This window comes from Diaphorina citri, unplaced genomic scaffold (assembly GCF_000475195.1).
Source record: "Diaphorina citri unplaced genomic scaffold, Diaci psyllid genome assembly version 1.1 scaffold2999, whole genome shotgun sequence".
Classification (NCBI taxonomy): domain Eukaryota; kingdom Metazoa; phylum Arthropoda; class Insecta; order Hemiptera; family Psyllidae; genus Diaphorina; species Diaphorina citri.
In genome coordinates this window covers 8,124-24,985 of record NW_007380411.1, presented here as the reverse complement: position 1 = coordinate 24,985, position 16,862 = coordinate 8,124, and the positions used below count along the sequence as shown (strand labels likewise).

General features: G+C 40.5%; 1 protein-coding gene and 1 long non-coding RNA gene across 2 annotated transcripts; one reads left to right on the top strand and one right to left on the bottom strand.

The window, feature by feature from the left end:
- Nucleotides 1-5,818: 5,818 nt before the first annotated feature.
- LOC103519861 lies at nucleotides 5,819-7,573 on the bottom strand. The gene is made up of 4 exons (XR_003394346.1): nucleotides 7,391-7,573; nucleotides 7,171-7,274; nucleotides 6,179-6,377; nucleotides 5,819-5,884 (listed from the first exon to the last, which is right to left on the bottom strand). It is a non-coding gene; the product is annotated as an uncharacterized LOC103519861 (long non-coding RNA).
- A 6,568-nt stretch (nucleotides 7,574-14,141) lies between these two features.
- LOC103519860 (dnaJ homolog subfamily C member 14) lies at nucleotides 14,142-16,493 on the top strand. Its single transcript, XM_026831184.1, has 3 exons — nucleotides 14,142-14,421; nucleotides 15,787-16,011; nucleotides 16,357-16,493. The coding sequence occupies exons 1-3, from the start codon at nucleotides 14,177-14,179 to the stop codon at nucleotides 16,466-16,468; spliced, it is 582 nt and encodes a 193-aa protein (XP_026686985.1). The 5' UTR covers nucleotides 14,142-14,176; the 3' UTR covers nucleotides 16,469-16,493.
- The last annotated feature ends 369 nt before the right edge of the window (nucleotides 16,494-16,862 follow it).

Genomic DNA, 16,862 nt, shown 5'->3' with positions numbered 1-16,862 from the left:
TTACTATAGAACATAAAAATAAGCATCATTCAATAGGATAAGGAAAGTCGTGTGATGTTCACACCAGATTTTTTTATTGTGTAACACACTTTCTATTTTTATTTGCAAGGACTTAAAATCGGAGGGGAGTATTCTCTGCTGTGTTATTTGACTTACAGAGCCCTCCTACCGCGCTCTTAATTAAGTAATAGGTAACACTGGTCAACAAGGAATTTGTAACATAAGAGTGATATACATATTCGGATGCGTCTTTATGCACTGATTTCAAAAATGTAATTAGTTTTTTTTCCTGTACGCAGAGATTTTGTAATACACGGGTTTAAAGTTTTCTCAGAAAAGCGTGATAAATGTATAGGGTATGAAGTAATAGGTAACACTGGTCAACAAGGAATTTGTAACATAAGAGTGATATACATATTCGGATGCGTCTTTATGCACTGATTTCAAAAACGTAATTAGTTTTTTTTCCTGTACACGGGTTTAAAGTTTTCTCAGAAAAGCGTGATAAATGTATAGGGTATGACGGAAACGTAGCTTGGAAAATGGTTTGATGAAAGTAACAGAAACTGTGTAGGTACTAGACGTTAGATGACCAAAATTAAATTTCAAAGAACTAGGTAATTTAGTCCTATTCCAGCATGACAAACGAGGTCCATACCATCGTTTGTTAGTTGACTCACCTTACAAAGCTCGAACCCGCGGCCTAGCGCTTACAACGCAGACGCACTACCAACTAAGCTAACTAGGCTGGCTGCTATCGGCTTAAACCAATTCGTGTGGCAGAATTCCTGGGACCGGCAACTACAGGAGGAGTTTAAATCCGTTTGACTTGGCCATTGACTACTACAATAACGTGCTATCGGCTATCGGTGGATCTTACCTGATTGTGTTGTGCCACTGCCAGCTTGAGACCATTAGGACTAAACTTGGCGGCTAGAGTACCATCTGGTCCTCCATAGAGACTGAGAAGTTTACTGTTGGGAACTTGGCAACTTTCCCCTGGTAACTTGGTCCATTGCCACGGTTTCCGCTCTGACTATAATCACACAATAGGGAATCATAACGAGAGGTTCAGTCAACTGTAGGACTCAGGTAAACGCCTCTCCCGATCGAACCCAAAATCTAATGAGCAAATGTTCTTTAGCTGTTGAACATTTCATCAAAATGAAACGAACCATTTAAGATTTTTTAAAGATGTTTTATGGAGAGAACTGTAACGGCTGAAATGATCCTATTTATCATTAAGGGCGGGGGCCACAAAGTGAGTCTAAACTCCGTTAAAATTTAAACCACTTGGAGAATAGAGTCATTGATGTCTGGAGAGGATTTCTTGCGTGGTAAAGGTATGGGAGGTTTCTTGGATGTAACACTCCCTGGATTTTCAATGTCTGCATCTGAAAAAGGAAGTGGGACTTGTACTCTTTGGAATCATTCATGAGCATTTTCCCTCCTTTTTAATATTTATGTGCAATAAATTAGATAAAGAAAGATAATCAATATTAGGTAAACTAAAGGGTGAGCAAAATAAAGTCACAATTCAGATAATTTTAAATGAGTGGGTGGACCAAATTCACTCAATCAAATCATTGATAAAAAGTGTAGAGCTGTAAAGACATCATGCAATAGTAAAACTCCTACTGTAGGGACATCAAGTTGAGAGTTTTTTTTTCTCTCATAAAATAAGTTAGGTAAGGTAGGTAGGTAACTAAAAAAGGTGCAAGTGTAGAGAAACAAGGAGGTTGAAAGAAAGAGATGTGTGGTAATAATGAAATTTGACAACATTTTAATGTGTCCACTAACTTTGAGGATAAAATTGATTATTCAATGTCACTGTATCAGACCTGGAAAAAAATTACATCATGGTGTAAGTAAATTTGGATATGTCTTTAATCCCGCTCAAGCGGGGTCGACGTTTCTTGTCAGTTGCCTCTAGTCATGTCTGTTTTGTACCTCGTTGCCTGTCACCTGTATTTCGTGCAGATCCTTGTTTGCATTACATAATTCAAATTTCTTTTTGATAAATTTAAACAACATGAGAGAGGCATAAACGCCTTAAGACCAAGAAAAGAAGAAGAAGAAGAAGAAGAAGAAGAAAACTTCATCTTCACAATTATGTTGGTACTTATACCTACCATCATATTTGCTGATATCCTGCTCCAGTTTGATTGGTTTCAATTCCGTTTCTTCTGCTGATTGATGTTTGGACTTTTTGGTAAGTTTCTTCTTCTTCTTTTTCCTAAAAATCAGGGGAAAATGTAGGCACAATTAGAGAGATAAGCATGTTAATGGAAAGTAAAAAGGTTATGACAAAAACTCATACAGAAAGTTTACCTTTGTGCAGATAAACTCCGTACATCTTCAGAGAAATCTGTGGAGTCTGCAAGTGGTTCAAGATTTGGAATAGCACTTGTACTTGCTACAGTAAATATCTCGCTCACTTTGCCCACGTCTTCTCCACTGACATCAACATTATTTTTGACATTTCCATCCCAACTTTTGTTCTCATCTTCTCTGACATTAAAATCAAGATTTTCTTGGTTTACATTGTCATCACGGGTGATAGAATGGTCCACAGTTGGTTGCACAATTTTGGGACCATTCAGTCTAGATTTAGAGACATCTTGGTCCTTTTTGGGAGAATCTTCAGAAGTAGAATCTTTCTGGTTAGTTCTGTTGACAACCTTGTTGTGCATGTCATTAGATGTTTTGCTTTTATGTTCTTCCTCATTTTCCTTGTCACTATTTTCACTGGCATTGCCAGTTTCTTTTGTTTCCTGAACAACAGTTATGACACTGTCAAGTTTAGTAAATGTTCCAGAGCGTTGTAGACGTTTGGGAGATGGGTCTATTTGTGTTCAATCCCAGCCGAGGTATGGAATTTTATCCTCAATATAATTTGAGAATTTGACCACAATAATAGCAGTAGCCTACTGCTGGGGGTAAAGAGACTTTTCAGTCCTATGCGAGCAGTATAAATAAGCACTATTATTATCCTGAAATGATTTCTTACCCATACAGGATCGTTCCCTTGACTAAGTGACCATACACACACAGTTCTATCTGCCGAGGTGGTTAAGAACTTGATGTTATCTTCATGCCATGCTATGGAATATATCAAACCACTGTGGGCATTGTACAGACGAAGTAATGTGCCTTCGGGGATGCTAAACACAGACACCTGAGGAAAATAAGGTTGGATTCAGTGTTGAGTGGGGGTACAGTTAATCCAGTGGTAACCAACCTCAGTGGTGTAGTGGTTAGCGCCGTGGACTTCGGATCGGGAGGTTGGTAGTTCGAGTCCAAGCCAAGTCATAAAGTTTAGCGTAGTGCATTAAGCAGGGAACGACATTTGTGACAAGCATTTATGCTTAACACAATTAAAATTCCTTTTTTTTAATCCAGTGGTAACGAGCTTGCTTCCCAAGCAGAAAGTCCCGAGTTCGATGCCCAACACATTTTTTTATGAGTTTAACGTCACTATTTTACTGCCAAGGTTTTAGTGACAGAGGTTTTACCCTCCCTGCGGCGACAAGCTACCTGCCTCCACCTCCTCACATTAACCTTACACAGTCTGAAATGGGGCGGGAGAACTTGAGAAGCCAGTAGTACGCAATTAACCAAATGGTCACCCATCCGGATATCAACAACGCGCAACGTTGCTTCAGTGATCTATCAGGAACTGATGCATTCAACATGCTGTCGGCTTTTTTTTTAAGAGGTTTGACAGAGGGAACTGTAACTGCTATAGTCTTATCGTCCCGAAATCGAAGAGAGAAGGAAGACAGGATAGGAGAAAGCCAGCCGTTCCGAGAACGAACATTATCCCATAAAATCCGCCCCGGGCGGGAATCGAACCCGCGGCCTAGCGCTTACAACGCAGACGCACTACCAACTAAGCTAACTAGGCTGGCTGCTATCGGCTTAAACCAATTCGTGTGGCAGAATTCCTGGGACCGGCAACTACAGGAGGAGTTTAAATCCGTTTGACTTGGCCATTGACTACTACAATAACGTGCTATCGGCTATCGGTGGATCTTACCTGATTGTGTTGTGCCACTGCCAGCTTGAGACCATTAGGACTAAACTTGGCGGCTAGAGTACCATCTGGTCCTCCATAGAGACTGAGAAGTTTACTGTTGGGAACTTGGCAACTTTCCCCTGGTAACTTGGTCCATTGCCACGGTTTCCGCTCTGACTATAATCACACAATAGGGAATCATAACGAGAGGTTCAGTCAACTGTAGGACTCAGGTAAACGCCTCTCCCGATCGAACCCCCGCCCTGGGCGGGAATCGAACCCGCGGCCTAGCGCTTACAAGGCAGACGCACTACCAACTAAGCTAAGTAGGCTGGCTGGTGTAATTTTTAATTTCCCATGACATGTGAAAAACGCCAAAAAAAGGCAAACCCTTCCCCTGTATCCGCCCCTGGAAAGATTTCTGTACGGATATATTTCGATTGGTCTGGTAACTTGGTCCATTGCCACGGTTTCCGCTCTGACTATAATCACACAATAGGGAATCATAACTAGAGGTTCAGTCAACTGTAGGACTCAGGTAAACGCCTCTCCAAGCAACCCATCCTACAAGGCTGATTGCCCCTACACCTAAGCCTCAAAGTTGACTTTTTGTGGACGGATTATTTGTTAAATTCCTTTTGAGCCAGCGGTGATAGCCCATTGACTACACTTATTCCCAATGGATCACTTAAGTTAAGCAACGTCTTGTGTGGTCAGTATACGGATGGGTGACCACTTGAGCAATCGCGTGCTGTTGGCTTTTCCTGGCCGCTCTCAGGCTGGGGGCTGGGTGAGGTTAATGTGAGAAGGCGGATAGCTTGTTGCCGCGCCAGATGGTGGGTAAAACCCTCGTCATTAAAAATCTTGGAAGTTATACGTACAGTACCGTTAAATCCGCGGATTTTTTTTCCATCCTACTTAGGGCTGATTGAGAGGCTGACGTGTGGACGGATTATTTGTTAAATTCCTTTTGAGCCAGCGGTGATAGCCCATTGACTACACTTATTCCCAATGGATCACTTAAGTTAAGGAACGTCTTGCGTGGTCCGTATACGGATGGGTGACCACTTGAGCAATCGCGTGCTGTTGGCTTTTCCTGGCCCCTCTCAGGCTGGGTGAGGTTAATGTGAGAAGGCGGATAGCTTGTTGCCGCGCCAGATGGTGGGTAAAACCCTCGCCATTAAAAATCTTGGGAGTTATACGTACAGTACCGTTAAATCCGCGGATTTTTTTACCATCCTACTTAGGGCTGATTGAGAGGCTGACGAAAAACGCCGACCCCATCTGTACACGGGAAAAGACGAAGAAAAAGAAGGTGTCTCACCAGTGGCACAGTTTCATCAGAAGCTCGTATCTCATTCCTCGGTCGAAACAGCTGAAGGCGTAACTTTCTGCCGATATTTTCCGCTCCATTCGCTCCAAATAATCTGAGAAATCCCCAGGCTACTCGATACACAGTGGAGGCGCCGAGTTTATTATACAGGGAGGATGGTCTAGGACGGCCAGAACAGTCGCGGATTTCATTCCCATACATAAACGCTACCATCCTCACTCGCACTGAATAGAAGAGAACGACATGGTGATAGTGTGCAACCCGTGTTCATACTGTCATTCATGCAACCCTGCAAACATAGAACATACATACATAAACACTACCATCCTCACTTGCACTGAATAGGAGAGAACGACATGGTGATAGTGTGCAACCCGTGTTCATACTGTCGTTCATGCAACCCTGCAAACATAGAACACACAAAATCAAATCATGAATTATTTGTGGTGAAGAAATGAACAGTGTCTGGGGTGAAAATATGAGTGGGGGATTCCAATAGGAACAGCTGCTCTTCCCAACGAGGTGTGATACATCTGAAACGAGACGTTGTATGAGCTTTAGTGGGTTTTAACATCACTCAGACTTTAATAGAGGGAACTGCAACTTCTAAGGTCTCATCGTCCCAAAACGGAAGAGAGAAAGAAGACAGGAAAGGAGAAAGCCAGTCGTTCCGAGAACAAACATTATTCGTTCATGATAAAATCCCCTCCGGGCGAAAATCGAACCCGACAAAAGACAGCAGCTACTCTTTATCAGGCGAACGTCTTGACCACTACGCCATGAAGGCAGATAAATCTACTTCATCCTACCCTTACATACCCTCTTACCTATTGGCATGTAAATCAAACACCTGTGTCTGGAGAGGACTAATGTACACATTATCAACAGGACCAGAAGGGCAGGACTTGGTGAGATATTGCCCCGTATGTTCATTGACCACGTGTACTTGAACTATGGGCTTCAACACTTGCCCATCCGTGAGTAGAAGGTCACTCTCATGAATACAGATACACACCACGTGCTCGTCTGAAATACGAAACAGAGTTAGTGGTTCGCGCGGTGGATTTTGGGCCTGGAGGTTGGTAGTTCGAGTTCATAAAAAAAAAAAAATGTAATATATATAAATTGAGGTATAGTAAGTGGGGAACAGAATTTGCATCCAAGTATCTTCTTTGACTTTGTCTTTTTGTGTAACACACTTTCTATTTTTATTTGCAAGGACTTAAAATCGGAGGGGAGTATTCTCTGCTGTGTTATTTGACTTACAGAGCCCTGCCGCGTTCTTAAGTAATAGGTAACACTGGTCAACAAGGAATTTGTAACATATAAGTGATAGATACATATTCGGATGCGTCTTTATGCGCTGATTTCAAAAATGTAATTAGTTTTTTTCCTGTACGCAGAGATTTTGTGATACACGGGTTTAAAGTTTTCTCAGAAAAGCGTGATAAATGTATAGGGTATGACGGAAACGTAGCTTGGAAAAGGGTTTGATGGAAGTAACAGAAACTGTGTAGGTACTAGACGTTAGATGACCAAAATTAATCTTCAAAGAACTAATTTAGTCCTATTCCAGCATGACATGTCTTTAATCCCGCTCAAGCGGGGTCGACGTTTCTTGTCAGTTGCCTCTAGTCATGTCTGTTTTGTACCTCGTTGCCTGTCACCTGTTTCTCGTGCAGATCCTTGTTTGCATTACATAATTCAAATTTCTTTTTGATAAATTTAAACAATATGAGAGAGGCATAAACGCCTTAAGACCAAGAAAAGAAGAAGAAGAAAACTTCATCTTCACAATTATGTTGGTACGTATACCTACCATCATATTTGCTGATATCCTGCTCTGGTTTGATTGGTTTCAATTCCGTTTCTTCTGCTGATTGATGTTTGGACTTCTTGGTAAGTCTCTTCTTCTTCTTTTTCCTAAAAATCAGGGGAAAATGTAGGTACAATTAGATAGATAAGCATGTAAAAAGGTAAGATAAGCATGTTAATGGAAAGTAAAAAAGGTATGACAAAAACTAATACAGAAAGTTTACCTTTGTGCAGATAAACTCCGTACATCTTCAGAGAAATCTGTGGAATCTGCAAGTGGTTCAAGATTTGGAATAGCACTTGTACTTGCTACAGTAAATATCTCGTTCACTTTGCCTGAGTCTTCTCTACTGACATCAACATTATTTTTGACATTTCCATCCCAACTTTTGTTCTCATCTTCTCTGACATTAAAATCAAGATTTTCTTGGTTTACACTGTCATTACGGGTGATAGAATAGCTGGTAACTTGGTCCATTGCCACGGTTTCCGCTCTGACTATAATCACACAATAGGGAATCATAACTAGAGGTTCAGTCAACTGTAGGAGTAGGGCTCAGGTAAAGGCCTCTCCAAGGTTACTTAAGAGCCCGATAGAACCCAAAATCTAAGTAATGAGCAAATGTTCTTTAGCTGTTGAACATTTCATCAAAATGAAACGAACCATTTAAGATTTTTTAAAGATGATTGATGGAGAGAACTGTAACGGCTGGGGTCTATCGCCCCGACAGCGAAGAGAGAAGGAAGACAGGATAGGAGAAAGCCAACCGTTCCGAGAGTAAACGTTATCTGTTTAGGATAAAGTTCGCCCCGGACGAGAATCGAACCCGCGACCTATCGGTCATAAATAATTTACTTAAAAAAAAGTCAGCCAGCCTAGTTAGCTTGGTTGGTAGCTCGTCTGCCTTTTAAGCGCTAGGCCGCGGGTTCGATTCCCGCCCGGGGCGGATTTTATCTTGAAGAGATAAGGTTCGTTCTCGAAACGGCTGGCTTTCTCCTATCCTGTCTTCCTTTTCTGTTCGATTTCGGGGCGATAAGACCCTAGCAGTTACAGTTCCCTCTATCAAACCTCTTTAAAAACAGTCACAATAAATTTGTATGACTTACAAATCCAGGCGGTTTACTTGCATCCTCCTGCTGTCCCATAGTTAAAACTTCATGTCCGCTACTCTGCACGGAAGTCAGATCAGAATGTAATTCTACCTTGGATTTGGATGTAGGACTCAGGGGAGAAGGTTTATCAACATCACGCACCGTCACGTATAGGGAGTGTCGAAGTTTGGTGCACTTGGCGAACTTTTTGAACCACCGGTACACCTGGGGAGAAGACAGGATCATTTCGATTATATTTGTTATAACTTATAAGGTCAACCCATCCGGTTTATCAACATCACGCACCGTCACGTATAGGGAGTGTCGAAGTTTGGTGCACTTGGCGAACTTTTTGAACCACCGGTACACCTGGGTAGAAGACAGGATCATTTTGATTATATTTGTAATAACTTATAAGATCAACCTATCACTTTGCTATTTCTTCAGGTAGGGAAATACTCCCTGTTTATAGTCCCCCAGGGTGTAATTTGTAATTTCCCATGACATGTGAAAAACGTCAAAAAAAAAGACTTGGAACTCAACCTTTGCTATTTCTTCAGGTAGGGAAATACTCCCTGTTTATAGTCCCCCAGGGTGTAATTTGTAATTTCCCATGACATGTGAAAAACGTAAAAAAAAAGACAAACCCTTCCCCTGTATCCGCCCCTGGAAAGATTTCTGTACGGATATATTTCGATTGGTGAGTAGGCTTGGCAACATTGTTTTGCTTCCTGGCAAGTTTATTTATCTACTTTTTATTTTTATTTGGTGATTTTTTTTTTGCAGCAAATCGCAACTGTTCGATTGGTGAGTAGGCTTGGCAACATTGTTTTGCTTCCTGGCAAGTTTATTTATCTACTTTTTATTTTTATTTGGTGATTTTTTTTGCAGCAAATCGCAACGGAGAACGGAGAAAGGAAAAATGGCTGTAAACGTGTTGAGCTTTTGACTGTAGACCAATTTCTTCTGAAAAGTAAGTTTCCCTATAGCTTTTATCGATAATATTCAAGTTAAAGTCCTCTCTCGTGATTGTGTTTCATGACAAAGCATTAGAGATGGCGTAGACAGAGTGTAAATTTAGGACTTTATGTGGGCCGTGGTTATCCTTATTTAGACAGTAATAAAAATGTAAACAAGCCAGTGGCCATCTGATATGGTTGCTCCATATTTTTCTGACTTTTTTGAACTTTCTATGAACTGCATGAATGTGGTGTCAATAAAGTAAACTTCAATTGAGAAGGCTTAGGTGATGCTTTTGAACCAGACACTCAACAACTTTCAACTGGGGCTTGGGAAACGCGGATTTCGAACAGGAGAACAGTGTCTGGGGTGAAAATATGAGTGGGGGATTCCAATAGGAACAGCTGCTCTTCCCAACGAGGTGTAATACATCTGAAACGAGATGTTGTGGGTTTTAACATCACTCAGACTTTGATAGAGGGAACTGCAACTTCTAAGGTCTTATCGTCCCAAAACGGAAGAGAGAAAAGCTTGGGAAAATATTCCCATTGAATGATTGCTTAGGGGTGGCACCTACTGGAGAGCTCATAACCTACTGCTGGAAAGGTTTTTGTAAAACACAGGATAATGATGGTCTAGAATCTAGAAAGAGAATGTTGTAGTGGGTATCTCTGTTTTGGCATAGAAGAAAAGAGGAGGTCAAGTTGTGTCTTCAGAAGCAAAACTGGTTTGGCACTCTACATGGGTCAAGAAGTTGTATCTTCAGCATTTATTGATAGGAACTGCTTTTGTGATTGTATCCAGTGTTATTTGATCATTATTATTTTCAAGAGGTTTGATAGAGGGAACTATAACTGTTAGGGTTTTATCATCCCAAAATGAAAGAGAAAAGAAGACAGGATAGGGGAAAGCCAACCATTCCAAGAACAAACCTTATCCCTGATAAAATTTGCCATGGCCAGGAATCTAACCTGTGACTGAGTGCTTGCATTATTTAAACTTGGTAAATAGTCCTTTTAACACCAAGCTGAAAACACTTCAAAATTGTTTAAAAATATTGAGGCCAGGGGGTTTTGCTAGCTTCTCTGAAAGAGCTTTCCTGTATAATTGTATTTAATAATAATAGGCCCTAAGAACACAAAGGCTGAGGGACTACAAACAGAGAGTAGATCAGCCTCTAGCTAAGGGACTATAAACAGGGAGTAGACTAGTCCAAATTTCCTTGTGCTATATTAATAGCAAAGGTTGAGTGCAAAGGGCTTCCACTCAGAAAATTTTGTTTAGCCAAAACCAGTTGGCCTCAAAGCAATCACTAAAGCTGATTGAGAGGCCAACAATTAATTTTGACCCCATCTGAACAAGGGAAAAGGCAAATAAAAAGAAGATATTTTATAATAATTGAAAGGGTAAATTTCTAGCAGTTTATAGTACTTCATGTTTTTCTTGGTCAAATTTTCCTTGAAAAAAGAGAGCAAGAAGATGAAATCTTGCATTGGTCATAGTTTCTCATTTTAGGCATTAGGTAAACATTATGCTACATCATGAATACTTCTTAGGATCAAAATGCTTGAACTGACATTTAGTTATTTTTGTGGATAGGTATGTATTATTTTTTCTGTATTTTGTGTTCTATGTGCCCTTTCTCTCTTTATAATTATACATAAATCTGTATCACAAATTGCATGTCTAAAATTTTGATTCCAATTTTTGGTTGCTGCCTAAAATAAATCATTACTTACCCCCTACTCACCTGTTTTGGATTCTCATGTGCTCAGTCCAATGGATACCTATGGTTTGAATGAAAATTTGATCACAGAATCAAATAATTCAAAGCAGTAAATAACAGAATTAATATGAAAGAGTGTAGAGTGAAAGGGGTCTAAAATCTCACAGAAAATATTTTGTTGACACTTGAAATTATATGAAGCTTAAAAAACATGTGAGATACTCATAAAAATGTCAATGATGGGCCATTATTTATATGACTCAGACACAAATCTCATACTCTGCCAAACATTTCATTTCTTCTATCATTTCTTAAATTCTTAGAACTCTGTAATATTGCTTCTAAATCCCACCAAAGCAATTTATAGGTAAGTAGGTAAAGTACTTACACCCATCTTATCTTATTACCCCCCCTCCATTTCAATGAATTAAATGAGGGGGCAAAGTTGATCTAGAAATGTGGGTCAGATGTGAAATCTGTGAATAACAATTTCTCAAATTTAAATTCTGTAATGTATTCAAATTCTATTTGTGAAGAATTCAAATTCTATTTAAACAACGAAACATAACTTTTTATTGTAAACAAATTCTGTAGGTGTCTCTGGAATTGTGCCATTCAATCAAGAGTTTGCACTGTATGCCAATAACATTGACAGCATGGCTCTTTTATCTAAACTTAGATTGTATGCAGGGTAGTCATTTGTGAATATCCATCAAAGAGCAAAACACATCATACCTGCTGTTGTGAACACAAGGCTTTGAGGGTTAGAATCTCTTCTGCGGTATGAAATTTGAACCCGATTTGTTTAAGAACTTGTAAACATAATTTAGTGAATGCAGTAGACATATAATTTTAAAGGTTGGTTGCTAGACAGGGTTAGCTAAAACCAGTGCCTTCTTCCTCCTAGTTTTTGGCCATTTAAATAGGGTCAGAATTTCTTGTCAGTCCCTTCCAGGCAGCCCTATTGTGTACCTTATATGTCTTATGCCCTCCATGTAAAAAGCAAAAAAATCAAGCCCATCCATTTGGTAAAAGTGGATCAAAAATAAGTTCCATGATTTGACCTAAACATATAAAACTCAAATAAATGAACAATTATCCTAAAAATAGACATTTCAACTAAACTTGTGAATATCCATCAAAGAGCAAAACACAAATCATACCTGCTGTTGTGAACACAAGGCTTTGAGGGTTAGAATCTCTTCTGCAGTATGAAATTTGAACCAGGTTTGTTTAAGAACTTGTAAACATAATTTAGTGAATGCAGTAGACATATAATTTTAAAGGTTGGTTTCTAGACAGGGTTAGCTAAAATCAGTGCCTTCTTCTTCCTAGTTTTTACCCATTTAAGTAAATAGGGTCAGAATTTCTTGTCAGTCCCTTCCAGGCAGCCCTATTGTGTACCTTATATGTCTTATGTCTTCCATGTAAAAAGCAAAAGAATCAAGCCCATCCATTTGGTAAAAGTGAATCAAAAATTAGTCCCATGATTTGACCTAAACATATAAAACTCAAATAAATGAACAACTATCCTAAAAATAGACATTTCAACTAAACAAAATCATGTGAAAAGAGCACCTACTTACCTAGTTAAGTAGTACTTATTGTCTACTTTGTTGTTAAGAGTGTTTCATTAAAATCAAAGGTCATTTTATTCCCTGCTTGTTGATGACCTTAGTGAACTCATGTTTCTTAACTTATGTAAGTAAAGTATCAGATCAAACTTTCTTGGGTCTAAAGTCCCATTTATGTTTTTCTATTATCTTGTGGGGAAAAAAATCATTGAATTTCCTGACCGACTTATAATAGTGATAGTGTTCATTTATATGGCTCACAGAGCACTAAAGAGTACCATTACTCCTGCTGTAGACTTACTATTATTGTGGCCAAACTCTCATTTTACACATATTGTGGTCAGAACTCCATACCTCCACTGGGATTGAACCCACGCCGGCCTGTGTACCAGGCGAGTATGTTGACCACTACACCATACTCATGTTTCTTAACTTATGTAAGTAAAGTATCAGATCAAACTTTCTTGGGTCTAAAGTCCCATTTATGTTTTTCTATTATCTTGTGAGGAAAAAATCATTGAATTTCCTGACCGACTTATAATAGTGATAGTGTTCACAGAGCACTAAAGAGTACCATTACTCCTGCTGTAAACTTACTATTATTGTGGCCAAACTCTCATATTACACATATTGTGGTCAGAACTCCATACCTCCACTGGGATTGAACACACACCCTCCTGTGTACCAGGCGAGTGTGTTGACCACTACACCACCTCATAGGTAGGTTGGTACTGTACAAAATGCAAGTGTTGACTATCAGCTTGTGACCTTGTTGACCTAAGATCTGAACTCACCTGGGTAAAGTTCTATCGGACGTGGTGATAAGATTACTGGGTGCCCTATAGTTCAAACATGAATGCCAGGAACCAAAGTGTGAGTTTAAACTTAAATTACACTACATTGATTTAATCATCTGATTCAGGTTTTAAACTTGGGATTAAAACTTAATTGATCCAATTGATTAATACCTATATGGAGTTTAACTTGAACTAATTTTAACTTTGGTCCTGGCTATTAGCGTGATCTGCTACTCTCTTTTTTCATTAGGTTGGTATTATTTGAAAATTCTTATCTACAGACCTACTATGTAGCACAAACCAAAGACTAATGAATAATGAAACCTACAAAATAGACAAGAGGTCAAGGGAAGAATGGGATAAACAGGAAAGAGGGAGGATATCTCCTCCACATTTTGATATGAGTTGAAGTCTCCAAGGTGATATAAAAAAGTTCTTTTTGTATTTCAGGAACAAAAAAATGAAAATGGTTTGTTTAATGTTTCAGAGAGACAGAGAGATTGTATGAAAGTATTGTTTAAAAAAAAAAAAAAAAAAAAAAAAAAAAAATAGCTTCCATCCCATCAAGTGGGCAACAAGAGAGACAGTACTTCCCTACTTGGTCAACACACCAGAAAGTAACTCGTTGCAATATAAGTGTCACACATGGCCTTGGTCCTTCGCTTGTAAATGATTAAAATTTTGTCAATGGTGGTCAGCTGGTCATCTTGTGAGTTTTATCCGATTTTTTTCCCGAATGTCCTGTGGGAATTGTAATTAAATGAGTGTTTGCACTACACACGACACGATTTTTTTTCCGACCGACAAGTGGGAACGGGCTTTAACCCAACACATCTTTCCCGTTTCAGATTCGGTGTTCTCATGGAGTGTGCCCGATTCTGGGCAGTATCAGTCCGCCTCAAGCTGGCCTCTCTTCTGCACAAGAAATGGTGGACCTACTCTTTCCCGTGGAGAAAGAAACGGCCCAAACTCTCGAAGAACATTAGTCTACCGGCCACAGGGGATGAAGCTATCCGACGCCTTCTGTCTTGCAAGGAGAAAGATCCGTACAGTATTCTAGGTGTGGCCCCGGACTGTACTGACGATGATATCAAGAAGTATTACAGGTAATTGCTGGGATCACACTTTGTGTTCATTAAAAAGAGGTTTGATCTTTGATCATGTATTCCCGCACCTGCGCATTATAATTTTTAAAGCCAAAGTTTATCCTTTCTTTCTTTATTTCCTTGGCCTATAACCTGCCTCGGTGGTGTAGTGGTCAAGACGCTCGCCTGGTAAATAGGAGGGCGTGGGTTCAATGCCAGCCGAGGTATGGAGTTTTATCCTCAATATAATTTGAGAATTTGACCAAAATAAGAGTAGTAGCCTTTCTGCTGGCGTAAAGGGACTTTTCAGTCCTATACTGGTATTATAAACAAGAAGAGAGATTAAATCATCCATCATGGGTGATTCAAGTGGACGCTTGTCCCCTAAGAAATCTTCTATAGACGACATCATCAATCACATCACAGCTGATCTACAGAGCTACGATGGTCAGTACATTGTGCTGGGTCAACCCAGCCAAAACCAATCCAATCAAAGTCACCTATGGCAGAGTACATCCTCTGAGATGCCTCCTATTCAACAGCCACCTATCTACAAGCAACAACAGCAGCAGCAAGCCCAGCAGCATAGCATGTACTATAACACTGCCCCTGGGCATGACAACTACATGTCCTATGGTAACATGCAGCAGCACTATCAGAATAGCTACCTGCAACACCACCAGCAGCAGCCGTATCAACATCCCCCACCCCCGCAGCAGCAATCTATCATGCGAGACTATGGTCTGTTTGCCAACCATAATGATCAGATGATGTCCTCCCACAACAACACTTATCCTGGGCATCAACTCATTGATAATCTGGTGGGGAACTGGGTGCCAAACCAGAGTGGGACTTATAGTCCGTTTGGAAACTCCTTCTCAGCACCCAACACATTCAGTGTGGAGAAGGAAGAGAGGCCTGCTGCTGTGTTTAGTGACATGCCGCGCCAGGAGTCACTGCTATCCAATAACAATGTGGGAAAGAAGCCTCGTATGGTGGCTGAAGTGAAACCGATGAGACCCTCCTACTCTGCTGTACTCACCAAGTCTCCACCACTACCTACCCAGAGTAACAAGAGCAACAACAAGATCACACCACCTGTCAGTGTGAAGGGCGAGAATGCGAGCAAATCAAAATCCGGCAAGGGAAAGAAAGCTGAAGCTGATGCCAAGGTGAGTTCCCATGAAATAGTTTTGTCAGGAAAAATGTCGCAACTTTTCGTAAGCGCTAGGCCCCGGGTTCGATTCCCGCACGGGGTGAACTTTATCTTAAACATCTTGTCATTCTCTCTTCGCTTTCGGGAGGATAAGACCTTGGCCATTACAGTCCCGAAAGCGAAGAGAGAAGGATAAACAAGATATATTCTATTCTATCCTATTCCTATAGGCGGCAAGCGATCCTGGTTCATCCGGACAAGAATCAGCAGGCCGGCGCTGAGGAAGCGTTCAAAACCCTGGCGCATGCATTCGATCTCATCGGAGAACCGGAGACCCGTCAAACGTACGACAGACGCGTCACCGAGTCAACGCAAGCGGAACAAGCCTGGTCCGAACTGAACGAACTGCTGAGCAAACTGAGTCAGAAGGTGGAGATTGCGACCAATACGATCAGGTGAGTCAGCATGAGTATGAACTGCTGAGCAAACTGAGTCAGAAGGCGGAGATTGCGACCAATACGATCAGGTGAGTCAGCATGAGTACGAACTGCTGAGCAAACTGAGTCAGAAGGTGGAGATTGCGACGAATACGATCAGGTGAGTCAGCACTGCTGAGCAAACTGAGTCAGAATCTGGAGATTGGGACCAATACGATCAGGTGAGTCAGCATGAGAATTAACTTATTAGAAAGTCGTGTGATGTTCACACCTTTTTTTTTCCATCTGTCTTCGTATTGGGGGATCGGTGTGAAACAGCATTGGTTTTTTGGATGGGAAAATAATGAAGTTTTTATATTGCAGGTGTACTCATTGTGGTGGTAGACACAGACGTGTTCTCATGGATAGACCAAGCTATGCAGCCAGGTTCTGCGCCCAGTGTAAAATCCATCATTCTGCCAGAGAGGTAAGTTAAGGTGGGCAACAGAGGTAACAGCCAGCAGGGCTACTTGCTATAATATTTTATTGTTCTTTTAATATCTGAAGTCCACACATGGCCCTGCTGCTTAGCGTATAAATAAATAATGATAGCTAAAGCTGGGGATATGATGGCAAATTTATGTATAATTATAAAGAGAGAAAGGGCACATAGAACACAAAATACAGAAAAAATAATACATACCTATCCACAAAAATAACTTAATGTCAGTTGAAGCATTTTGATCCTAAGAAGTATTCATGATGTAGCATCTCCTTTCTTTCTTTATTTCCTTGGCCTATAACCTGCCTCGGTGGCGTAGTGGTCAAGACGCTCGCCTGGTAAATAGGAGGGCGTGGGTTCAATCCCAGCCGAGGTATGGAGTTTTATC